Source organism: Candoia aspera, chromosome 6 (assembly GCF_035149785.1).
Source record: "Candoia aspera isolate rCanAsp1 chromosome 6, rCanAsp1.hap2, whole genome shotgun sequence".
NCBI classification, from domain to species: domain Eukaryota; kingdom Metazoa; phylum Chordata; class Lepidosauria; order Squamata; family Boidae; genus Candoia; species Candoia aspera.
In genome coordinates, this window is record NC_086158.1 from 75,705,489 (window position 1) to 75,732,816 (window position 27,328).

General features: G+C 41.8%; 1 protein-coding gene across 2 annotated transcripts in view; it reads left to right on the forward strand.

Annotated features, from left to right (window-relative positions):
- Positions 1–10,098: 10,098 nt before the first annotated feature.
- Positions 10,099–27,328, forward strand: part of RNLS (renalase, FAD dependent amine oxidase) — a 105,447-nt gene continuing 88,217 nt past the window's right edge. The window contains exons 1-4 of one of the 2 annotated variants that reach the window (XM_063307464.1): positions 10,099–10,253; positions 11,024–11,129; positions 15,573–15,715; positions 16,221–16,382. In XM_063307464.1, coding sequence (XP_063163534.1) covers positions 10,133–10,253; positions 11,024–11,129; positions 15,573–15,715; positions 16,221–16,382 — 532 coding nt within the window. In that variant the 5' untranslated portion in view covers positions 10,099–10,132. The remainder of the gene's footprint in view (positions 10,254–11,023; positions 11,130–15,572; positions 15,716–16,220; positions 16,383–27,328) is intronic. The other variant, XM_063307465.1, reaches the window with a different exon arrangement.

Sequence of the window (27,328 nt, forward strand, 5' to 3'; positions counted from 1 at the left end):
GGAGACTTGCTTACTTTGACAAATCTGTCAACCTTCTGCTGTTTCAGTGGCTTGGATGATGGTTGTGTTGCAGAAGGGGTGTGTGTGTGTGTGTGTGTGTGTGTGAATTTAAAAAAAGATAGTGGAGGATGCTCATTAAGAAAAATCAAACTATCTTTTAGAGGAGCTCATTGTAAGGTCTGCAGCTTTGTCGCCATCTTGGAGCCTACCCCCAGTGGTACAATTTCAATGGGAGTAACCAAAATGGAGGTGGGCATCTAGCCCTTTGGTTTCCGGTAACCCCCCACTGGCTTAACTGCAAAGATAAAAATGATACTTAGGGTAGAAATCAGTTATTCCTCCCACAGGGAATAGTCATATTCTTAGCTCTGACAACCAGGACATTTTCATATAGCAGATGGGCAATCTATGAGTGGTATACCACTTCCTTATTTTGAGCTGTCAGACAGAGAGAGATGTTACATCATGCACTTGTAGTAGCGGTTCCATGACTCTACCACCCTAAAGGGGAGATTATTTCAGCATATACAGTATTCTATGGTTTCACACATTATTTGACTACGAGGAGGCAGTATAGGACCAAATCCATCCTTATTGGGACTCATCAGGTACACACAGCCATTATGGTTGGCATTAATAGGTGGGAGTGTGAACAACTGATCTCTCTTCAAAGTAAATCTACTCAGCAAGCAATGATCCCTTAAAAATGTAATGGTGTGTGTGGATGATGGGACTGCAAGATGTGTCCAACCAAGCAGCTGAATTCAAGTGTAACTCTATCCTTTCAGGGGCCAAGAGAAAGATGTTTTGACTCAAGAGCTGAGATGAGCTAAACTTCCTTGAGGGTCCTGTATCTTAGGTGCCATTCCTTTTTTAAAAAAAAATAAATTACATACCTCTGGTGAAGATTTAATTAAATTTGCTAAGGGCATAAAAGAAGATTGTAACAAGTGATGGGGTAATTCTTGAAGGTATTCCAAAGAAACAAGTGGATGTGACCCTGCCCAGCATCAAAAGTTGCCCTATGCAAAAAGCTGAGCTGTTCATGGCTGCTTGTGCCAATTCAACAAAAAAAAAAATATTGTTATAAATGGGCTGCAGGGCTTCTAGGAATTGTCCCAGGAGGAGTTTTTTGATGAGAATGTAGGTCTTGCTCAGATCAGAAGAATGTCTTAACTGCAGTGAAATGCTATACTGAAGACACACTGCATGTGACTTCTAATGGGTGCAGAAACTATCAATTAAATCAGCCAAAATCTTAGCCAGTTTAGTCTAGTGGTTATGGCACCAGCCTAGAAACCCAGAGACTGTGAGTTCTAGTCCCGCCTTAGGCATGAAAGCCAGCTGGGTGACTTTGGGCCAGCCACTCTCTCTCAGCCCAACTCACCTCACAGGGGTGTTGTTGTGGGGAAAATAGGAGGAGGAAGGAGTATTAGGTATGTTTGCCACCTTGAGTTATTTATAAATAAAGGCATATACAGTATATATGAGAGTGGCTGGATAGCATAGTGGTTAGAACGCCACCTTTGGAGCAGAAGACTGGAGTTCAAATTCCGGCTGTACCTACCTTACCAGTAGGGGTCCTTGGGCAAGACCCCCTAACACTTCACCTGCCTACCTCAAATATGAGAGTGACAAGAACTAAGAGAGTCATGCCGGCTTGGACGTTGTCCGGATTAACAAGGTACACATCAGAAGTTGAGGAACCAGGACAATCTGACGATAAACGGGCTACTGGAACAAACCATACATGGACAAGACAAGAGAACCTGGAATTGATGGAATGCTACTACAGTAGCAGACCTAATGAGAAGGGATATATGAAATGCATGAGGGAACTATGGATGGACAGAAGACCTGCATCCACACTAACTGAGAAACAGCTAGTTACCCAACACTTCAACATAGTGAAGAGGAAGCTGCTCTCAGAACTTGAGATAGACCAACTACACATTATATCCCAGACTCAAGAAGACCCAGAAGAACAACTGGAGGTCCAGCCAACATCTGAAGCCGGAATGTCACTGCCACCCCCTCCATTACAGAGCACAGCAGCTGATACGAGACAAAAGATCCTGGATAAATGAGCTACAGTCAACCCTTGAGACCAATTATCAAGGCTCAGTGGAGAAGTCCCATCAGACAGTATGCTAGAAGATGCCAATAGAGCCCTTGCGACAATCCCTACTACCAGTATAACTCAAACCAATGAACTAGTATACACTACAGCCACTGTAATCCTGGAGATGCTTGGCCACATGGTCAAGAAGAACAGTACATACCACACACCCCTGGAAAATGAGGCTGGAGGCTAAGATTAAGGCAACTTGGAGAGAAGTTAATCAGCTGGTGGAACTACAGAAGGGTGTGGAGATTAAGAATAGGACTGAGCTACTGAAAAAATACAAGGGCCTGACTCCTTCTGAAGCCCTAGAGACTGCTAAACAAAGTCTCACAGCACTGGCTACCAGGTTAAGGAGATACACTAGAGAAGAAGAGGCCAAGAAGATAAATGCTGTGTTCGCCAAAGAACCATCCAAGGTATACTCCCAACTGCCTTGCAACAACACAGTAACAGCAGAGCCACCAACAGCAGAAACTGAACAGTACTGGAAGAACATATGGGAGAAAGAGAAGACACATAACACCAGTGCAAAGTGGCTGCAGGACCTGAGAGCAGACCACAGAAATATCCCAGAGCAGGAACCAGTCACCATCACAGTAGCAGACATCCATCACCAGGTCAAGAACATGAAGAGGTGGACAGCACCTGGCCCGGACATGATCCACACCTACTGGCTAAAGAAACTAAGAGCAGTGCATGAACATCTAGCAGCATAGATGAACCAACTGCTAGCAGCAGGCTCCCACCCAGACTGGCTAACACAAGGTAGGACAGTGCTGATCATGAAAGACCCCAACAAGGGAACAACACCATCCAACTACCGGCCAATAACCTGCCTCCCACAACATGGAAAGTCCTATCAGGCATCATAGCTGCCAAGCTGCAGGACCATATAGGCCAGTACATGAGCACACCTCAGAAGGGCATTGGGAACAACACCAGAGGCTCCAAACACCAGTTGCCCATAGATAGGGCAGTTGCCCAAGACTCAAGGTCTAGACAGACCAATCTGAGCACAGCCTGGATTGACTACAGGTAAGCCTATGACTCAATGCCACATACATGGATCTGTGAATGCCTGGCACTATACAAAGTCAACAGGACACTCAGGACCTTCCTCAAGAACTCAATGGGACTGTGGAAGACAACACTGGAAGTCAACTCAAGGCAGCTTGCACAAGTGGCCATCAAGTGTGGCATATACCAAGGTGATGCACTGTCCCCACTGCTGCTCTGCATGGGCTTGAACCTCCTCATCCAGATTATCACAAGAACTGGATATGGATACAAGTTCAAGAGTGGAACTACCATCAGCCACCTCCTCTACATGGATGACATCAAGCTGTATGCTAAGAGTGAACAAGACATTGACTCACTGATCCACCTGACATGGATCTACAGTGAGGACACTGGGATGTCATTTGGACTGGAGAAGTGTGGCCGGATGGTAGTAAAGAGAGGGAAGGTAGTTAAGGCTGATGGGGTGGAACTACCAGCAGGCCACATAGCAGACATACAGACCAGCTACAAGTACCTTGGTATCCCACAGACACATGGGAACCACAATGAGGAGGCAAGGAAGACAGCAACATCCAAGTACCACCAAAGGATAAGGCAGGTCCTGAAGAGCCAGCTCAAAGGGAAGAACAAGATCCATGCCATCAACATGTATGCCCTGCCAGTCATGAGATATCCTGCTGGTATAGTGAGCTGGCCAAAGGAGGACATGGAGGCTGCAGATGTGAAGACCCAGAAGTTCCTCACAATGCATGGAGGTTTCAAACCCAGAGACTGTACACCAGGCAGAAAGAGGGAGGGCGGGGTCTGCTGAGTGTCAAAGCCACTGTCCTGGATGAGACCCAGAGCATCCAGGAGTACATCAGTAAGATGGCCCCTAAAGATGAGCTGTTGAGAGAATGCCTGAGGTAGCAGCAGACATGGGAGGAAGATCAAGTAGAGGAAGTGCCATGGCAACACAAGACCCTGCATAGGATATACCATCGACAGGTAGCTGAGGTGGCTAACATTGGGAAATCCTACCAGTGGCTGGAAAGGGCTGGACTAAAAGACACCCCGAGGCCCTGATCATAGCAGCACAAGAACAGACACTAAGCACCAGATCCATAGAAGCAGGGGTCTACCACACTAGACAGGACCCAAGGTGCAGACTGTGCAGAGAGGCCTCAGAGACAGTCCAACACATAGTGGCAGGGTGTAAGATGCAGACAGGAACAGCATACACTGAACGGCACAACCAAGTAGCTGGCATTGTGTACAGGAACATCTGCACAGTGTATGGGCCAGACCCCCCAAGTCCAGATGGGAAATTCCACAGAAGGTTGTGGAGAATGACAGGGCTAAGATCCTGTGGGACTTCCAGATCCAGATGGACAGGCAGGTACTGGCCAATCAACCGGACATCGTAGTAATAGACAAGGACCAGAAGACAATGGTGGTGATAGATGTAGCAGTGCCAAGTGACAGCAACATCAGGAAGAAGGAGTATGAGAAGCTGCAGAAGTACCAGGGCCTGAAGGAGGAACCAGAAAGAATGTGGAAAGTGAAGGCCGAAGTGTTTCCAGTGGTGGTATGGGCACTTGGGGCTGTGACCCCCAAGCTGGGAGAGTGGTTCCAACAGATCCCAGGAACAGTATCAGAGGTCTCTGTCCAGAAGAGTGCAGTGCTAGGAACAGCTAAGATACTGCGCAGAACCCTCGAACTCCCAGCCCTCTGGAAGAGGACCCAAGGTTAAGGAAGACACATACCACCCATAGGAGTGAGAAGGGAATTTTTTTTTTTTTTAGTATTCATACCTGCAAATATACCCTCAGAGCTCCTTATAGTCAGACACCTGGCTTCAAAATGGTTAAATACCCTGAAATTGTGAGAAACCCTGGATTGAAGTTGATTGACTGATTATGTGTATCAAATCAATGCCAACTCTTTCAACCACAGAGATTTTCTCCAGGATAATCTGTCCCCAACCTGGTCTTTCAGGTCTTCCAAGTGCACCCATCACTGTTGTAATTGAGTCCATCCATCTTGCTGCTGGTTGTACTCTTCTTTTCTTTCCTTCCACCTGTCCCAGTATTATTTACTTCTCCAGAGAAGTATAATCTCTTCACATAATCTGTCCAAAACATAATTTAAGCCTGATCATTTGTGCCCTGAATGAGAACTCTGGATATCATTTGTTCAATGATCCATTTGCTTGCTTTCTTGGCTATCCATGCTACTCTCAGGAGTCTTCTCCAACATCAAAGTTCCAAAATGTCAATACTCTTTCTATTTTGCTTCTTCAAAGTCCAATTTTTGCTTCCATAGAGTATCACACTGAAAACCACTGACTGCACAGTTTTGATCTTTGCAGGTATAGACACTTCACAGCATCTGAATATCTTTTCCAAGGTTTCATTGGTGCTCTATCCATGGCCTGCTTCTTGACTGCCATTCCCTGTACTGTTGATAGTTGAACCTAAAAGACAGAAGCTATCCACCACTTTGATAACTCCATTGACAATTCTAAAGCTAGTTGCTGTACCTTTTTCATTAGTATGGCCTTCCTTAAATTTAATCTTAGTCCTATTTTTTTCACTATGCTCATTGACTTTAATTACTAAAGCTTTCCAGATAATAGGTATTTTTAGCTATCAGAGTAAATGTCATCAACAGCACAGGTAACTGGCATCTCAGTCTTCTGAACAACTCAATGAAGATAATTTCAGTATAATGTACTCCTTCCATCTATCAGTCCACTGGCATCCTTTAGCGTGTCAATTTGAGCATGGAACCTCCTTCTGAGATTGGAGATATTTTGGAACACTTTCCTTGTTTTTCCATGTCTGTTTCCATCTTCAACATTTTTACAGTTGTCATCATAATACTGCTTCTTGTCTCTTCATACCTCTCTAAAAGTCTTAAGTTGCTTCCTGAGATTTTTGTCTCTCTTGACCTTGGCTTCTTTCCTTGATATTTTCCACCATTTGTTCTAGCATCCAGCTTGCTTTCTTCTGTTTTTTAGTTTCTGGAAGTCTCTTTTCACATTCACCCTTAACAACCTCATTGATTTCATTCCACAGTTCCTCTGGTCCTCTATCAAGAAGGTTCGGGACTTCAAACCAGTTACTGATGTTCTCCTTCACAATGGCGGTTTATGTTCCAGATTCTATCATGGAAACTGCTTGGCTTTCTTCTTCCACTCTTGCTTAACTTGGCATTTGCACATTGTAATTGGCAGAAAAAATAATTTTGAAGAACAGAAGGAAGAGCTACTACCAAGACAGTGGTCAGATAAAAGAAATCTGAGCCTAGGGCAGAACTGTAATCTGAGCAGGTGTCTCAGGCAAGGCCCTACCTAGTTCTCACAAAGATAAAAGGGAGGGAAGGATGAAGCACATTCAGGCTTGTAAGAATGTGCTTCATCCTTCCCTCCCCAGAATTCTGTTACTATGAACATGTAAGTATTAGCATTCATGACTCTGGTCAGTCTTGGAGGGCTGACACACATAAGCAGTTCATGAGGTTTCCCGCAGTCAGCACAGTATGAATTAATGAGTTTGCCATTGTCATTAAAGTAATCATCCACCTTCAAGAACTTCCTATGTTGCTGCTGCAATATAGATGTCTGCTTGCTTTAGTTGGGCATCTTCACCCTTAGGTGAATCCTTCCCAGGAACACCCCTCCCCCACCATGATGAGGTAGCACAGCAGAACTTCGGTAAGGTTGGGTAAGCTAAATTAGAATATCACATATTATTTTAATCACTAGTATATCTGTGCATATTAAGAGACAACAAACAAATGTACATGATGTTCCTTAACATGCATCAAATATATTTATAATTATTTTTATATTTGTATATGATGTATTTTTCCACCTTGGCATACTTTCTGGATGAAAACCAAAAGGCTAAATATTTGCTTATTGAAAGGTGAGGACATTGACATCCTAAGTGTAGCCAGTGTTTCAATTATTCTTTCACCAGCATTGTGCTGCAAAAATATGTATACTTAAAACTTAGGCTTTACACAAATACCCCCAAATGTAAATTCATTATTATAGTACACCAGTCCACCTTTCTAAGATGTATTTTAGTGTCCTGCTTCTTCAGTGCTGCAAATTCTGTATTTGGTTGTTCACTAGCCAAAACCAGAATTCACGTTCATCTGCATTTTGAGAATTTGCTGCATTTGATTAAAGAGGAAACAGCACAAACAATACATTGACATAATGGAGCCTAATGTGTACAACTGACATGCTTCCAGAACAAATCTGCAAACAGAATTTTCTCTTTCATGTCAGCAAATAATTATGACTAACATATATCAGTTTAAAAGGAAGGAAGGAAGGAAGGAAGGAAGGAAGGAAGGAAGGAAGGAAGGAAGGAAGGAAGGAAGGAAGGAAGGAAGGAAGGAAGGAAGGAAGGATCCCTCTGATAATTTTTTTTGGGGTGAAAAAAGCTTACACATCTGATAAAAGCTACTTGTTTCCCCTTTTGGACCAAATGTTTATTTTTAGTTTTGTTTCTAATGAGCATTCACAAAAATGATTGTCATGCCCATTAGGAAGAACAATGCTTCCCTCTAGTGGTTATTTGTCATATACACATGAGTTTTATTATTATCTTCATCCCTCATCCAAATTGCTTTATATGAAGCAAGAGAGAATTATTTTACCTTCCCATTATTATAACCAATTTGAAATTATCAGTGTTAATCCTGAGCATTTTGAGACACTGAAAACTGTAAGATAATATATTCTTTTATTCTTTTAGAAAACTTTATTAAAGACATTTTCAAAATATACAATATATAGTCTCTTTTACTAAACAAAATTATTCCTCCATTCACACCACCCAAAGATTTTTCACTTCTTCTTCAGATGCAGAAAGTTTGCATCAGGAATAGGACACAAAGTGCATCAGATATAAAATGTATTCTGTGACCCTGGGCTACCACCTCAACCTCTTTTACACTGTTTGAATGAAGATAATAGTGTTGTTGTCACTTTAGCAAGGACTGGATTAAAAGAAAATTATTAACAGATGGGGCTAACTTACAAACACATTTAAAAACTTTTTATAAACTGGTCTATGGCCATAATAAAGATTTGATTTGAAGAACTTTTTATATTTGAAAACCAAGCAGCTGATTTTATTGGTTTAGAGAAACCTTATACGTGCTCCATGGGGTTTACCCCAAGGTAAGAGGATACGGATTTAGTATTTTAATAAGGTAAAGTACCAAACAAGCTATAATAATTAAGTCGCCTTGGTGTTACCCAGATATCTTGAATCTTATAATTTCTAGCCAACTTGTCAGTTGAAGGTCTAACAACACAGCTCTTCTTAAACCTTAAAGGGATTGCTGTGAACCAGAGTATTCCATGAGTAAACCACACAGCAGATCATATGCTTCAGGGGAGAAGCTCACTGTGGGATAGGATGAGCTTTTGTTCCTATTAGCTTCGAAGTATGGGTGGCTAATGCCCTACACAGAATAAGCCATGAGACAAAACTTTTTGCCACCACAGACTACCACCATCCTCTTCCTACAACATAATTCTCTAGTTACACCCTGGGGACCACAAGAGGCATTGAATTTTTTCTCTCCCCCTCTCTCTTTTTAAAAAAGCACTGGTTATTTTATTCGGAGAAATGCATAACAGAATTATTACAAATTAGGGATCCATAAAAATGTGCACTTGTATCTATTTAAATGTAACAGAACTAACAAAACATAATAAAAATATCACTTAAAATCAAACTTAATTCATATTCCTAATAAAATTAATGAAATGTCTTAAACTGTCAGAAGAGTTTCACTTTACATTTAAAACATAAAACAGCCTGTGTGTTAAAGCGATATTTACAAGAGCAGCATTCTGTTCATTACATTTTGAAAAGCAAATACCTTTGTACACTTTCCTTGCTTCAATTACACTGTCTTTCCAGTGACTTGTAAAGTTCCTGAATATGCTTTTCCACCAACTTTTTTTAACCCATCTTTTAAATTAAATAAAACAAACAACAAAAGGGAAAATAAAGGAAACGAATGCATAGATTTTACACCGGAACAAAGGTTGAGGGGTCTTGAGGCGTTGTAGAGGCCACTGAAGTGACACTTCCAAAAATGACAGTATCAGGCAACTGCCACAAATTATGTAATTTGTGTCACTGGCACAGTACGGAGTTTGCATCCTTCACGACGCAGGTGGCTTCGCTTGCTTCCCGTCTCCCCCCCGCCCCCCGAGGGCGGCCGTATCCAAGGGTTCGGACTGGCACGTTTCAGTTAACAGTGCGCGCGCGCACGCCAATCTGACCATTAAAAACATGAAGCCAGTCCCAGGAATGTGGAAACGGTCTTCCCCCAGTTAGGCGGGCTGCCAACTTCTGCTCCCGAGCCAAGATAGGGATCGGCAATGGACGGCGGTCTCACGTCCAGATCGCTCGCCGCCAACTCAAGGATGGGAGAACTTTCCATTCCCCCGAATGGAAGAGACAGACCCGTCGAAGTCTCACCCCGCATAAAACTCACTGAAAGAAGCAGGGAAACGCGCAGCTTTTGTGGAGGCGCGGATCAAGACCTCTGCCATTTCAATCCTCCCGTATACCTCCGTTTCCCAGAGCTAAAACGTTAATAGACGGAATGCGGCCGCCCGAGGCTGCTTTTCAAGGCAAAGTCGACAGCTCTCACTTCTTTTTGCAGGCGAATTTATCCTTTCCTGCGGGAGCGGGCTAAGCCAAGCCTTCTGGCGGCTAACCCAGTCTCCACCCCGCGTTTCCGACTTGCACCTGCAACCGCCGCCCGCAAAGCCACTCTCCCCGTGGCGCTGCGAGCAAGATCGGCGGCTCAAAGGAAAAGCGACAGTACGTCACCCCCTCTGCCGGCAACGCCGCAGCAAAGCAGATCGGCCGGGCTCGGCTTCTGGGTTACGTAAACTCCAGGAAAAGGAGGAGAGGGAGGATCTCGCGGGCCGGCCCGCCTCCTCCGACGGGCGGTCCGGTCATGGCGCGGATTCTGATCGTAGGCTCGGGGCTGACAGGTAGCCTGTGCGCTGCGCTTTTGCGCGCCGAGTTTCCCCAGCGGCTCCTGCGCGTCGTGGTCTGGGACAAGGCGCAGGGCGCAGGTGAGTTGGATGCCTTGAAGCCGAGATCCTACGGTTTGCAAGGGCAGGCGGCCAGCTGCGGGATCTGGGAGGGCAAGCGGCGCCGGGGATACACAGCAACAGCGCTGCCCGCCTGCTTCTGGGTGCAATTCCCCTCCGAATGAGTTTTGCTGCGATCGGTAGGGCTCATTTTCCGGAAACAGGGTTGCTCGCAAAGGAAACGAGATCCTACACCTGGCTGAGAAATCCTTTCCTAATGCGTGGCTAGCGCCGTTTCAGAACCGACCCTCTTTTTTAAATGCAACTCATTTCCGAGTCCGGCGGCAAAGAGCGAGCTTTCCCCGTGTAGCGTACGAGAATCTCGAGGCAAAGGTCCCGAGACTCGGGTGGGATTCCAATGGGGATAATCTGTGGTTAATCTGTTGCAGGAGGCTAATGCATTTTTATAGCAAGAACCAAAACTCTCAGACGCTACAGTCTTAAATCGGCGTATATTATCACTCCCTAACCTGGGAGCTGTGGGCAGCCCCCCGCGGCACGCTTCCCTGGAAAAGCAAACCTCGCTAGTTTCGGTGAGATTCGTGGCTTAGATTTGCAGCCGATGGCACTGCCCCAAAGCGAGCTCAACCACCACGCAACCCGCTGCTCCGCAGGGATTGGCGGGTGCGAGGGGTCCCTGTTACTAGGCGCCCCTCGCTCAGCTTTGCCCCTCCGGAGAAGCTGATTGGACACCCGTGGCAGTGCGCGCGCGCGCTAAACATCTTTCTGTCTCCACGCACGTGACTTGCAAGGGGGAAGAATGACGACGAGCCGGAGCGCTCACGATCCGAAATGCACGGCTGATCTGGGTGCCCAATACATCACGCGAATGCCCGACAATGCAGAAGAGCATCAGAGGTGAGCGAGAGGGGAGGGCAGAGGATAATGGGAGCTCTTTGGCGTTGAGGATGTGAAAGGGCCGAGGGCCGATGCAACAGGTGGTAGTTCATACTTGGGATCAGCAGCTGGAATGATGTGCAGATTGTATTGAGAGAACAAGGGCAGCCCTTAGCTGAGTTTGACAAAGCTGAGCAGGCTTGCACTGTGGATGGGAGACCACTAGGAAATCCCAGGGCTGTAGCCCAGATTGAAAAGGGGGGCTGGGGGGAACAGCAAGAAAACAACAGGAATGGCAGACTCCTTCCATAGTTCTTCCTGCCAAGAAAAATGCATGGACTTGTCCACAGAGGCAGCAGGAGTTGGGCTTAACTTGAGAGTTGATGGCACATAATCAGTCCATCAGTCAGCATCCTAATACAGTGTTTTCTTCAAAGTTTCATTGCAAAAATGATACAAATAACTGTGTGCATGCACTTGGATTCAGTCACTGTTGTATGAGCGAGGACACATGAAATGTCTTGAAGTTCAGTGGTTTGCTTCAGTTTTTGTCATGCGTTCATTCTGATGTACAAATGCACCTATAAAATGCTTTGGGGCAGAAGTTGTAAATTTCAGTTAGATAGGGACTCTCAAGCCTAATATTTTGCCTCCAACCAAGAGATGTGTTAGGTGTGCAACATGACATTTGTACAGGTAGTCCTCATTTAGCGACTGCACTGGACAGCAACCATTTGCAGTTACGACAGTGATGGAAAAATAACTTTGCTAACAATGCCCACATTTACGACCTTCACAGCGTCTCTCTATCAATCATGTGTGGGCCATTACAGTCATTTGTTATGCATTGACCTGTGCCTGACCCGTTTTTTCCTCTCACCCCCCTCCACTGCAGAGCGGAGAGATTGCCTAAACAAGCGATCGCTTCCTGAGCCACTTTTCTCCAGAGTGCAGGGTGTCCTAAAGGGCAAGTTGGTAAGGTTCCTCCAGCTGTGGAGCTGCTGCCTGAAACTGACCAGACCCTAATCAGTTTCATACTAAATGCTTTTGTTGCTCCAAAGCAGCTGGCCAGGAGGCTAGGCAAATGGGGGGCACTAGAACATACCTTTTAATGTGTATTCCCCATTGTGTGCCTGCTTACTCTCTTGTACTCCCTTCCTCTCCAATGAATGCAAATGCAAACTTTGATTCCCTCCTTGCTAATCATCCCAGTGCCAGGGTGAGCATTCCAAAGGGCGGGGGAGTGGGGGAAAAGGGCTACAAGCTTTGCCCTTTTACCTGGCTTCCTCGTGAGTCAAGTTCCAGAAACCTTCCCTGCCATTTGGGCTCACCCAGCTGTTTGGGGTTGTACCCTTCTGACACTATAAAACAAAGGAAAGCTGAAGTAAAATCATAAGCGCAGTTGCGGTCACATGATTTTTCACTTAGCGACCGCTTTCCTTAATGACAGAGTTGCCAGTCCCAATTGCAGTTGCTAAACAGGGACTACCTATAGTTTTAGCTTGAGTTGCACTTCCATGTGAAGATTCAGTAACTTTGGAATAGACCCTTTGAAACTGGTAGGAATTTTAGGGATTGAATCTCACTTAAGTACTGTACATGGGACGCGGTGGTGCTGCGAGTTAAACCGCTGAGCTGTCGATCGGAAGGTCGGTGGTTCAAATCCGCGTGACGGGGTGAGCTCCCGTTGCTAGTCCCAGCTCCTGCTCACCTAGCAGTTCGAAAACATGCAAATGTGAGTAGATTAATAGGTACCGCTTCGACGGGAAGGTAACGGCGTTCCGTGTCATCATGCCGGCCACATGACCCGGAAGTGTCTATGGACAAACACCGGCTCTTTGGCTTAGAAACGGAGATGAGCACCGCCCCCTAGAGTCGGACACGACTGGACTTTACGTCAAGGGAAACCTTTACCTTTTCCTTTACTAAGTACTGTACAAGTCTGAACTCAGCCCATTAGCTGTTGTCAGTGTTTCCCTCCAGACTGTGGAAACAACTCACCTGCTAATTTCTGATCAACCTGCAGCCCTGTAAAAAGCTCAATGGTAAATCAGCATAACTTTATTTTTTCTGATGAGCTGGTAATCTTAAAACACCTTTAACATCCATAAATATGGTGGGTTCAGATACTACACATTTAGTTTGGATTTAGTCCGTTATGTGAATCTGTCCAGAAATAGTTTATTCAACAAACCGTAATGGAACTGTGGCGAAGCACGCAATATGCAAGCCATGTCCCTGAATACGTTGGCAAGATGGAATGTGGGAATCTTTGTGCAAGTCTTCTTTGCTCCCAGTTCTCATTGGTTTGTCTAGAGATCCTAGACTTCCAATACCACTAGTGCCCATTTTAAATTTCCCATAACATTTAGTTGTTTCAGACATTATAGAAAATTTAAAAGTGATGGCTTGTAATCCTTAACTGGTTGCCCATAGCCAGTTACCAAGACAAGTGTTGGTGACACTGCTCTCTGTTGAGGAGTATGGAACCCTTACAGCTTCTCTAGCTTGTTGAATGCTGGTTACCTCCAGCTGAATGGCTAAACAGTAGTTTGCTGAATAAGCCACAGATGGCTGGATTCACACATTGCACTAAACACAATCCATTAATTTAAAACAGTCAAAATTATTCCAGAACTTCCAGAGTTATTTTCTTTTTGTGGAAGCAATACGGTGGACCAAGATTTCTCAGCCAGGGTTTCATGGATCCCTAGGGTGCTGCGAGAGGTCACTAGGGATTCCCTGGGAGATCACAATTTATTTAAAACATTATTTCAAATTCGGGCAATTTAACATTAAAGAGGTAAGTTTCATTCTTTATTTTTAGTTTAAGAACACTGTTAATTCATATATGCAGGCCTACACATGAAACTAATACAATACTTGTGTAACTTCTGGCCTGTGTTTGAGCCTGAATGTGCAGGGGTTCCCCGAGGCCTGAGAAATATTTCAAGGGTTCCTCCAGGGTCAGCAGGTTGAGAAAGGCTGCGTGGACAGTGAGGATAGGGGCCAAATTCTTCTCCACTGTATCTCTACCATAACCTCTACTCACCCTTGAGCACACGCATAGAAGCTTTGTTTTTAAAAAAACTAACTGGCCTCCAGACATAACACTCCAATGGAAGGAGTAATGTTGCTTGCAAATTAAATTATTTCTGTAGATGAAAGCTAAAACAGGATACTAATTAGATACTGTACTGGAAAACAGTTTAGTGTGCATTTCTAGAACCAAATGTCAGCCGTTTTGATTGGGATCTTTGTAGTGCTGTGAGAAAGGAAGAAGTGAAATTCGCTTTCCATAATGAGCCCTGTGTGCTGATCACTCTAAAGAAGAATCTAGATGAAAATTCTGCATTACGTGATTTGAATGGAGGATTTCTGGGTGCAGGGGCCAGGAGATACTTACCTATACACCATGGAAGTATAATTGCGTGCTAAGGCTGTGCAAATACTTCAGAGAGGATATAAAATATTTGTTCTGGTTGAAAGTAGTCAAGTGACTGGTGCAGCTCACCAGGACTTTGAAAGCCACCTTTCCCATATTTACCTGGAAACATTAGGAACTGAGTCTCAAATTTTCTGCACACAGTGCATGTCCATTGCAGCTGCAGTACAGAATCTTCTGGGCATTTTTGCTTCTGAGATTTAAGTGGATATTCTTCATACTCTTTCAAGGGTTCCTTCCATCTCTAGCATCAAGAGCCTGGAATACCAGATCTTAAAACTGGGTGTAAAGTTTGAAGGTAATATCATAAAAATATTCTTCCAGTTAATCTTAAGAGCTGTTCTCTTTGTGTGGAGGAGAACATTTCCATATTGGGTTTGATTATTATGGGTCGCTCATAAGTTGTTGTTATTAAAAGAAAAAGCCAATTTTCACTTTTGCGACATGGACAGTCTGCTGCCTAGTTGCTGATTTAATATGTTTGTTTTGTTGTTCCAAGGCTGTAATCTTCTGTAGATGGCTTGTAAAATGGTACATCATTTTGCTGTGAAGGCCTCAAAAGGAGATGGGCCAGGACAAAAATGAAACCTGACTTAATTTTAATTAAATATGGTCATTTAATATAGTTAGCCCTGAAATATGTAATAATTTCCCCTTTATTCACTTGATCACTTTATCTTCATATTCATCGGGATACAACTGATACCTGAAATAACTTCAACAGATACATATATTTCAATTTGCCTCTCATTATGGTGTTCTAGTTGGGACCAAGTTCTTTTTCTCCATCTTGTTGTCCAAGTTGGTGTATGTAATTCAGTTCAGGGGCAAATCTTGGAAGCCATAGTTAAAGGTTGTTGGAATAATGATTTAAAACCATGATCTAAAAACTATTGAGTTTCTATCCTAAAGAAGTTTTAAAATCATTTAAAAGTCAACCAGTTAAAACCAGTATATTCTAAAATTTGTACAAGAGCAATCAACAGATTAACTTGTTAACAGATTGTCTCTCTTTTTAGTTTTTATGAAGATTTGTTGGCTCATGGGATCCTGAAGCCATTGACTGCCCCGATAGAAGGAATGATGGTGAAGGAAGGAGCAGAGAACTTCGTAACACCCCAAGGAATTTCATCCATTGTTAAACACTACTTAAATAAGGCAGGTGAGCTTCAGGTATATTGTTGATTTCTCTGTGTCTGAATAATAAAATTCACTGAAAATGCTTTGTGGGCATCTGCCAGGGGTGGGGTTAAAAAGTCAAGATGGGAGTTGTGGCTGCATGATCAAAGCCCCATCCCTTTCTTTACATGTGTCACATGTATGATGCGTATAAAAAAGGGGTAGAGTTTTGATCACAGTGGCAACCTCCATCTTGGCATTTATGATCCCCCCTGCCAATCCTGCAGATGCCCCTGCTTGGGTGTAGGTGATTCCTTTCATCCAGCACTTAAAAAGTGAAACTTCACATTCACCCTCATGTTTATAGGAAGGAAGAAATATATTGATACAATCCATTTTTACAATTTTCTAGTATCATTGTTTCAGGCCCCAGATTCTGTCCTTTTTCTCCTGCATCGCTGATTTAATTTATTTGTTTAATTTAAATTTATTAGCCGCCGAACTCCAGTGGATTGTAGGATCTGTTAGTTTCTCTCTTTCTTCCTCAGCAGACGCAGATGTCTTCTACAATCACCATGTTACTCAGATCTGCCTCAAAGATGGAAAATGGGAAGTGGGCATCAGTACAGGTTCTTCTGACTGCTTTGACATAGTTATTCTTACAATGCCTGTCCCACAGATCCTTCACCTTCAAGGGGATATTGCAAATAGTGAGTTTTCATGCTGTTTGGTTTTTTATAGTTCATTTATAGCTTGCTCACAAAGACTTTATCTTCATAGAATCCCCAGAGGTAGTTGGGGCTGAGAGGTGCTTTCCTGTTATTCTGAGCATTATTTCTGAGCATATATTATGCTGTTATTCTGAGCAAATGAAAATTTGAACCATGGACTTGACTCCATGCTAATCCAGGGTTCTAAGCCCAGTATCACCTTGAGTCTCCATCAGTTCAGTCTGGAATCGTGGAGCTCTCAGTGTTCCCTTATGATTCATACAATGTGCAGACTTCTTTTTTTAAAAATATATCTTTGTACTGACCTACGTTATCGGACTCATTAAAAATGGGAGAATACTTGTAGTCTGAAGGTGTAATGTAGTATGCCACTTGGATAACATAAAACTCTTACCTCACTCAAGTGGCAGGATCTGGAAGCCTGGTGAGTGTTTAATTGTTTCATAATACTCTGAGGGTTTTTGTTTTATGATGAAATAAGCCTTACTTGTTTCAAACTGAAAGTGGAAAAACAAGAGGATCCTTAACAAATGAAGTGAAAAGTTGAAGCTTTTGCATACGTCTTGCTTTCTTCCACTGCCTTGGTTAGGGGGAGAGCTGCTAGTATTGCAGCTGAAAGATCTCAAATTGTAATTTTGGGGCAATATCTGTGGTTCCATTTAACACCCTTAAGGGGTGACAGAGATACTCAGATGTTTGAAGGAAATGCTGCCATTAGAGTTTGCGGTCATCACTAGAGGCTTTCTGTTGTGTGTGTTCTCTCCCCAACACAGTTTTTGTGACAAAAAAGGGCTTTTTTATTTGAGGCATTGCATCTATGGAATATCTTTTCCAGGAAAATACATAGGTTTGATGTCATTTCAGTACCAGACAAACATTCTTTTTATTCCATTCCATGCGCTGGTTTCAGTTACAATTTTATCTGTTCTGGTGAATGCTTTTGTTTTAATCCTATTTTTGCTATTTCGCTCATTTGGAATTGCATTATTATTATAAGCTACCCTATGAGCTTTTATTGAAGGGTGTTCTAGAAGTACTGTATATAAATCAGTTCTTAAATGTATTAGAGGCCCTTTATCTCTGTCCTAACATTTTACATGCCAAAACGTCCAGACAAGGACTAGATTTTTTTTCCAACAGGGATGAGTGTACATCATCCTTTGTCACACCTGAAGACAGCTGAATAATTTGGAGGATGACAGGGAACTATTGCTATCAAGACTAAGGTAGATTATTTTGGATACCAGAGACGAAAAGAGGAAGGCAGGCAGTAAATACAGAACTAATATTTTGGTAGCAGAAAAAAATAAACTTACGTTGCTTCTGTTTAGCATCAGTACCTTTGCTTTATAATGAGGTTTACAGTCTACCAGGCATTGGGATAGGATGAGGCTGGAGCCCACTGATTGTGATTTTTTTTTTAATGTTTGTTGTGTTAGGATGCTTTGGGTTGAGTTTTTTTTGGGGGGGGGTTTACTGTTTCTTTATGATCTTAGAGTTGTTGCTGTGAACCATCCAGTTATAACACCTAAAATGGGTGGCCATGTAAGTCTCTTGAATGAATGAATGAATGAATGAATAATGAATGAATGAATGAATGAATGAATGAATGAATGAATGAATGAATGAATGAAATTATTTGCATCATGATGTTGGCTGACCAGCTAGATTACAGAGCTATCCAATGTTTCATAGAGCGCATTCATCACAAGGCATTGTTCATTGCCTCCATTCTGTGTAGATGAAATCCTGTAGATTCTTACATCCAGCTTCTAAGCGCTTGTCCTAGATCGGCAGACAGACAGACACCTGTGACACTATAACACCTTAGGGGCAATAGGAGAGTGCTGTGTTTTGCTTCTGCACATTTTGATGAAATGGTACCTCTACTATCTGTCCCTTGGCATTTGCATCTCAAGCTGATGTTGTATGTATTTAGAAATTAATTAAGAAGAAATAAGTAAGGCACATGCCCAAGTAAAAGTGTTTTTGAGTAAAGAGATTTCAACATGCTTACAAAGGTATGCCCTACCTTTGATTTTTGAGTCTATTTTCCAGGCTTTGTAAAAAAGAAATGATTGTGTTGTGACTAGAGATGCTATACAGTTATTTCTGTGAATATCTGTGTCCCTTGTATTTTGGCTTCAGTATTTCCTTATTCAACTGATTTAATTTTCATTGTAAATGTTGGGTGCTTTTTTTCTTGTATGTATCTGCAGTTGATGGTGTGTTTGCCAAAGGAACAAATAAATAAGCTTTTCATGCAGTTGATTAGGATGGACCCTGATGTTTGGGGATATTTTCTCCTAATTGCAACAAGCTAATGCAATGAATCTAATCCAGCCGCACATGCATTTTCAGAATTATAAAATTCAATCTTGTTTTTTCTTGACATTTTTCCGTAGAGTTTTCACTTGTCCAAACTACGTGAGTTGAATTATGATATGAACTCTTTCTCAAAATACTCTGTCTCACATTTCCCCTGTGTGAAAAGCATTTGGCATTTGAAGGGTTAGCACTTTGTAGGCCTGGAAGCAGTTTATATATTGCACGGGAAGCAGTCTTAACAGCAGATGAGGCAATTCTGACCCTTAGTTGCAGTACTTGAATCAGACAGTGGATGGCAGTCTTCTAATAATCTTTGAAAGAGCTCAGTTCTAAGGTGGTAAAAACATGTAAGCTACCTTCGGGGTGCCCTGTATCAATGCCAGCAATTATTGAAGCAGATTTTTTGAACAGGGAGCCTTATAAATACATTATCATCATCACTGGTTTGTGAATGGAACTCAAATTTCTAAAGAACACCAGTCTTTTTATGATTCTTTTTGATGGTTCTTGGTACTCTGTTATCCCTTGAATTTTTTTTTTTTAATCCGTTCAATCGTGTTCGATTGTCAGAGACTGCCTGGACAAATCCCTGCAGTTTTCTTGGCAAGGTTTTTCAGAAGTGGTTTGCCATTGCCTCCTTCCTAGGGCTGAGAGAGAGTGACTGGCCCAAGGTCACCCAGCTGGCTTTGTGCCTAAGGAGGGACTAGAACTCCCAGTCTTCCAGTTTCTAGCCTGGTGCCTTAACCACTACACCAAACTGGCTCTCCATCCTTTGAATACTGTAACAATAATACACTACTGCCTCCATTTTTGCTCCCCCAGCCTGAGAAACAGTTCTATGCAAAGCTGCGCTTTTCCAGTTTCATAAAAGCTATACTCCATTTTTTTTCTTCCATGTTGTTAGTGAGAAAACTGAATGTCCATTCCATGAAATCCATTGGAGTCCAACTCACGTTGAAGGTGGGTTTATGTTTATAGTAGTAGGAGTTTCTAATATTTTCAGTGACTGCCTTCATCTCCTTTTCTTCTATTAAATGTCACTTTTCCATTTAGGTCTTTCCTTCCCCCTTCATCTAAATACTTGAACAAAAAAGTATATTTGTACCTTCCAACATTCATTATGAGAATTCATTTTGAAAAATCAGGCGGCCATACCGCCTCTTTTTTTGAAGACTGCATTGGGTCTAGAGAATTTGCAATGCTGGAGCAGAATTTAAATTCTCTTTGCTTGTACCTACCAGTATTTACTTGCTTTGTGTTAATGAACTGTTAAAAAGTATGATCATTCTCGTTTGTTGTCAAATGCCTCATGGGACAACTTCCCCACAGCTTTGTTCCATACTGTAACACAGTGTAATCATTCTGTAGCGCAAGCGTTACTTGTAGGATCTTCAGTCAGTTATCTTTTATTCCCAATGAATGCATGGCTTGAGATAAAGTAGAATAGTCAGACTCTTATTGAGTGAAAGGGCAGATGTTGAGATTGGATAATGGCAGAAATAAGCCATGAAATTCTGTTTTATCATTGAGTCTTACATTTATCAAAATCCTGCATGTAATAATGTTTTATGATGGATTGGGCAAAAAAACTCCTGCATGTATATACCCACAGTAGCTCTTCATTGGCCATTTGGGCACTGACATTCCATGTACTAGGGTTAGCTGAAAAAAGTTTTTGTTCTATAAACAAGTCAGGAAACTCTTCAAACATGTTAAGTAGTATCCCAACTGCTAGTGTGCATTAATACCATTCTGTGATTTCATTTGAGAGCCATGCTCTGCCTGATGGGTGCAGGATTATGTAGAGGGTTTCTAACTCTGCTTACGTTCTCATCAAGAGTTGATTGAAGCACAAAGACCGCTGAAAGCTGTATGAGACAGAAGCATGGAAAGGTGATATCAATCTTACTATCTGCTTTGTGTGAAAATGGTGGTGTTACAAACCAAGGGGGATGTGGCTGAGAGAAATTCTGAAAGAGCCGTGACATATAAATGAGGAGGAGGAGGCCTTAGCTGTTAATCTGATATTCACAAGTGTGGTGGACTAGAAGATAAGGGGAGGTCATATTAGATATGCAGTCTATCTTTATTAGTTTTTATTAGCTCTGAGGTGCAGACTAAATACTGGCTTCACTAGGAATCAACAAGCTATAAGGAATGAAAAATTACGTTAAACCAGGGGACCCTCAATTTTTCAGGGCCGGAGAGGATGCTATGGGCATTCTCACAAAATGGCTCTTTTGGTGGCCAAGGGCAGTTTCAAAATACCCATTTACCAAATGGGCCTTCTTCCAAATTAAACACTGGGCTTTGTACTTTCATTGTTGTCTTCTAGAACACCTGTGGAGTACATGTGGGAAACAAAGATGATGCTTGAGGCTGGTGTTTTGCCTTGTAACGTGCAAGTTAACTTTTATTTTTAATTTAAAAGAGTATTCCAAAAATCAGCTATGACATGGAACCTGGCAAGTGCCAAGAGAAATGCCCCACAACACTTTTTTGGTGCTTGTGGATGCTGTGTTGGGACCCCAAAGGTTAGGCATAGGGAAGTCCAGTTTTAGAAGCCATGAAGGGCCCTGAGTGAGTTTGAGCTGGATGTGAACTCTTCACCTGGCCTATCTCACAATTTGTTACGAAGAAAGAACGGGGAGGCAGTGAATACTGACATGATCTTCTATAGTGAAGGAATGAGTAAAAATGAGTAAAAAATCTTTATAAAGCTGGAGTCATTCAGTCTGATGGCCTCTATTCCCACCCATAGCAGAGTCAAGCAGAGTTGTATTCTGGCCGCCTTATTATTTGACTTTTACATCAGTGAAATTGAATAGTCTTCACAAATGGGAATTATACTAGCTGACTCTGAGCCACAAAGCAGTTCTCATTCTCTTATATGCGGGTGACGCAGTCATTTTATCTGTCTCAACTCAGCTTGCAACAATCTTTACATGCTTGACCATCATACTGCCATACTGAAAAGCTAGAAATTAATTATTCTAAAAAGTGGCAGTATTTTCCAAGTGTTATTAATAGCAGTTCACATAACTAGGAAAAGAACAACAGCCAAGGTGAGTAGGCCAGGGCCTTTCAATATCTAGGCATCTTATTCTGTGTTATGAAAAGACTTAATCAGCAGCTTCTCAATTCAGGCACAAAAATCCACAAATGCAATAATTAAATTTGCAAGCTACAAAGATTATAACTGGCCTGGCAGCACATAAATTATTTAAAATGTAAGTGCCAAGCCTCCTTGTTTATGATGCTCAGCTCTGCACTTATAAAGATAACATCCACATTAAAATCTGTTCAATTTAAATCCATAAGAACTGTGTTCTGCTGGCAAACACGTTTGGCTGGACTTAGCCTGTGCCTTGGTGGAGGCCAAAAGGAGAACCTGCCAACTGAAATAATGGCTGAAACGGGGGTGGGGGCGGGGGTTAGCTCATCTTATACTGGCCAACAAATTCATCTCCTCTTGGGAGGGATAAGTGGCTGCTGATTTGTGGATAACATAGCTAAAAAGTCAAGCAAACAGTATTTTACTCAGATCTACAAATGGACAGAGCCAGGTCCTCAAACTACAGATAGTCCTCGCTTAACAAGCATTCATTCAGCGACTGTTCAAAGTTACAACAGTGCTGAATGAGGAGACTTACAAGTTGCGGCCATTACAGCATTCCCACGGTCATGTGATCGCAATTCATGTGCTTGGCAACCAGCACACAATTATGACAGCTGAAGTGTCCTGCAGTCACGTGATCATCATTTGCAACCTTCACAGACAGGTTTGTGTCAAGCAAAGTCAATGAGGAAGCCTGCAGGAAGTTGCAAGTCATGGTCACATGACATTGTGCTTAATGACCGCACATGATTCACTTAATGACTGCAGCCCGAACTGCCTTCATAAGTCAGCATGGTCACATGATTTTTCACTTTACAACTGTGTTGCTTAGTGACAGAGTTCCTGGTCCCAATTACGGTTGTTAACTGAGGACTACTCTGCTTTCATTAGCATTTCTTTTGCCATTTCCAAATACCACTCCAGTATTTCCTGTACCTCACTTGGGGCATATACCCTCGTGAGATTTGACACTCTGCCATCAAAGAGATGATGGAGGAGATATTTAACAATGTACAGTACTTTGTCAAGAACACCTTTGTGTGTGTTTGGATGCAGAGGTTGAGACCACTGCACACAACCTCCTGGGCTGCCCCTCTCTCATATCTGGTGCTTAGAATTAACCTTACTCCTCATCAGTAGATCCTTGGACTGATCTCAGTCTGAAATCATGCTCTTTCTACTGAGAAACCAGGCCAGGGTACTCACACTGAAATTCTGCTCTATTATAAATTAGAAGACAATAGATGTACCAATCAAAGTGAATATTTGTAGCTCAGGGCTGAACTGTGGAGTCCTTGGTGCTCTCTGAGCCTTGTTGTTTTCTTGCAGACGTTTCATTGCCAGACTAGGCAACATATTCAGTGCGAAGGATAGATAGATGTGATGTGAATGGGTTTGATCCAAACTAGGGAATCCACTCTGATCAATTCCCAATCTCACACATATATATTTCTATATATACCTATATGTACAAATATCTTTCCGCTCCCCATTCCTTTCTCTTTTAGCCTTTTAATCCATTATCAGTAGTTTTTATGCTATCTGTGGTAGTTTTCTTTTTTTTTTTCTTGCCTTTTTCCTGTCTGTGTTTGTGTAGTGAATAAGCAAGCCACACAGTCTTGTCTTCAGCTTTCAGGTAAAGCCTTACAGTAAACTTAACTTTTGAATTTGCATGACTTCAGAGCAGCTGATACCAACATCATATTATGCTTGAATTTCAAAAGATGTTTGACAGCCTTGAGCAACTTATTCTGGGATTTTCTTCTTTAAATTAAGGATTAAGTAATGTATTGTATTGTGGGGACGCGGTGGCGCTGCGGGTTAAACCGCTGAGCTGTCGATCGGAAGGTCGGCGGTTCGAAACCGTGCGGCGGGGTGAGCTCCCGTTGCTAGTCCCAGCTCCTGCTCACCTAGCAGTTCGAAAACATGCAAATGTGAGTAGATCAATAGGTACCGCTTCGGCGGGAAGGTAACGGCGTTCCGTGAGTCATGCTGGCCACATGACCCGGAAGTGTCTATGACAACGCCGGCTCCAAGGCTTAGAAACGGAGATGAGCACCGCCCCCTAGAGTCGGACACGACTGGACTTTACGTCAAGGGAAACCTTTACCTTACCTTAATGTATTGGCATATGTTATGTCCTCTACATCCCAATTTTACAGTTCTTGAGAAACCGTAAAAATAGATTTATCAAGTTTCTTATGGCCGTACTTACCCTATTGAATCACAAATGATTTCAGGCCTAATATTGTATGGGTTGACTCTCTTGTCAAGAACAGTAGTGTGCATTTACCACAAGAAGCCCTTAATAATCCAAATTACTTTAAGAAAACAAAGTCAGAAATTAAATATTGATTGACTGATCGATTCTTTGTCTTCATCAATCGTGGAATTTGTATCGCGGTATCTGTACCATGTTTGCCTTTGACTCTGTTGGGTTCTTTCTATATTGCCTCGAAGGAGGACTATAAAAAGAAGCAAGTTTTTCTGTTCCTTGTGTTTCTTCATACGTTTGTTTCAGTTAACTCTTAGGAGTCTAGAGGTTTGCATAACTGAAGAGCTGCTCTAAGAATGATTGAATTCACCTTCTATATGAAACTGATGCTGACTTTCAGATGTGAATACATTTAAAATGTATGTATGTAAGTATATATGTATGCCTCAAGTGATATAGTTTCAAACATAAAAGCTGCTTCAAGATCCAGAAACTAGAGGCAGTCATCCGAGTAAATTTCAGTAGACCAAGTCATTGCCAATTCTGATAAGTACTTTGTGTATTGTCTGCAAACTGACATTCTTATGCGCTGCAATTATTCCACTTACGTTTGTTTCTCTTCCGCACCTCTGCAACCTTTTAAAATATTTGCTTATTTTGCATAATTTTACTTGATTCTGGGTTTCTAGTAGCAGAAGGTATAACTTTAAGGGGCTAAATATAGTTTTGGGGAAGTTGATCCTGAACAAGCCGTTTACAACCTCTCCCCAGCTTATGTCTAAGACAAGCTTCTTAAATCCAGTGCCTTCCAGATGGGTTGGACTAGAATTCTCACCAAGTGTGGTGAGAATTGAAATCCAACTCATCTGAAAGGCAGTAGGTTGAGAGAGCCTTGCAGTAAGTAAACTGTGTTACTCTGCTGCATTCATACATTTGTTTTCCCATCTTTAGATTATACTGTTAAGTTTTTTTCTTTTGGGGAAGTTGCATTTCAGCACAACTAACACAGGTTTCTCTTGTCATTTATAGCCCACCTTTCCTCTGACAGCTCAGATGGGGAGTGGGGTGTATATATGGAAGTCCCCCTGATTTTTGTTCCTGCAGCAACAGCTTTGCAAAGGAGACCGGGTTGTATGTGGGGGTTAAGCTTTTCTTCTGATGAATAGGAGTATGAGAGATTATGGAGAAGCTGGGAAAGGAATGGAATGGAGAGTAGACGTAAACAGTTGAAATGAAAGACTCGTTAGCTTATCGTCTCAACATCAATTCAGGCCAGGTGGTAAGAAACCAGAATCAACTCACTGTCAAGGAAAGAGAGAAACTCCTTTTACAGTTCCCAAGATTCTGTATTTAACCCAGACTAATGTTACTGAAATCTGTGTCATTCTTACCTAACTGAGCGGGCTTCACAAGAAGCAATTTAAAGACATTTTAAGCATTAATGTTTGGGTATCTTTGGACAACGCAGAAAGATGACCACATAGCTGAGATTTGGGCATCCTATTATCTATCTTTTAAGCAAAGCGTATTTCTTATCAGATACTGAGAAGAATACAGCTTGAAATATGCATGTGTACTTGTGAGAGCATGAAGGCTGTCCTTAAAACTCTGCTTAATTGTCAATGATGACAGGGAGTCTCATCAGAAGCCTGCTTAACTGCATTAATAAAAGGACATAGAAATATGCCTCCCATTTGTTGAATTCTGAACTTGAATATAAAGTAATGGACTTCTTTTTCTGTCCATCCTGCAATGAGTCATTATTTATTATCCTGAATTGATTTTTTTTAATATGAAAAACTATTATTAATTATTTGGCAGCGTCATTACATTACATAATACACCCTTTTCCCTAGCAGCAAGCTTATTTGACTCCTTGAAAAACTTCATTGTGGTGACCAAATCTACCAGTTTGCAACTGCTAAAGTTAGACAATCTAAGTCAAAATGGACTGTATAATTAATATTAGCAAGCCAGACACCATATAATGTTGGTAGAAAAAGTATTCTAGTATTTAGCATTGTAAATTAATTTTATCTGAATAACTTATGCAATTCACATGATCGGGGTTTCATTTCCATAGCTTTGTTCTCTTTGGGACACCATGTGTCATAAAATACTCTAAAAAGGAAGGAAACATTTTCACAACATAAGCTTTTAATTTTATTTTCACATACAAATGTTAGAAATGAATAATCAGGGGAACTTTCATGGCTGTTCTATATATGTTCCTTGCATCAAATAGTTTGGCATTCTCAAATCTTAAACTTGAGAAAGAAATGAACAAGACCATATAAATGGGTAAGGAAAAGTTTCCAACACAGTTGCAAATGTAAAACTTTTCAGACGCCAAGCAGCATCACACACTCTATGCAATGAGATTGAAATATATCTAAATCAATAATTTTAAAATAGCAGTTTTAGTTCTGAAATCTGTAAAAAATGCTGAACATGTGCAAGAAAGAAAGATTTTTTTCTTTGCATAAGAAAACATGTTCAAACATTGAGGTCTTTCAGGTCTGCATGATCTTTCAGGATTGTAACCCGTTTTCTAAATTTAACTGGTTTTCCGTGCACGTTGCCAAATCTAGGTCTAAAACAAATCATTGAAACTTGTAGATGGATATTATGACCGTGCACCATAGAAGATTTCTATATTACGCTGAACATAATGGTGCAGTCCTATGCATACGTACATTCAATGAGATTTACTTTCACACAAGCAGATTTAACCTATACTCATGTACCTAGGAATGAATTTTGTTGTGCTTGGCTCTGATTTTCTAGATAATTTTTGCACACAAAGTGCTTTTTAATTATGCTTTACAAATTAGCAGTATGCAGAACTAGGGGTGTGTTTCAAATTCAAAATACATAGTTCCATAAGAGTTTGAATTGTAAAACCTTTCTAGAATGGTCAGAACAACCTGCTTCAAATGTGAAACAAATGTTAAAAAATCCAAAAGTTTTGCACCAAAACTTACTATTTATATATACGTATGTGTATATTTATTTACACACACACCCCTCCCACAAAGATATGAAAGGTGAAATAGCAGGAAATACATTCCTAGCTTTAGAAGACAAACTGGGAAAGATGTATTTTGAAAAGGCTTAGGAAAATGAGGCATGTGTAAAATTACAGTGATTACACGCAAGCCTCTACACGAAAAAGCCATTGCAGATCTTTGTAGAGAAAGTTGTAACTGGATGTAATGCTTTAAAAAAAATGATGGACAGATTATCTTTCTCTCTCAACAGCTC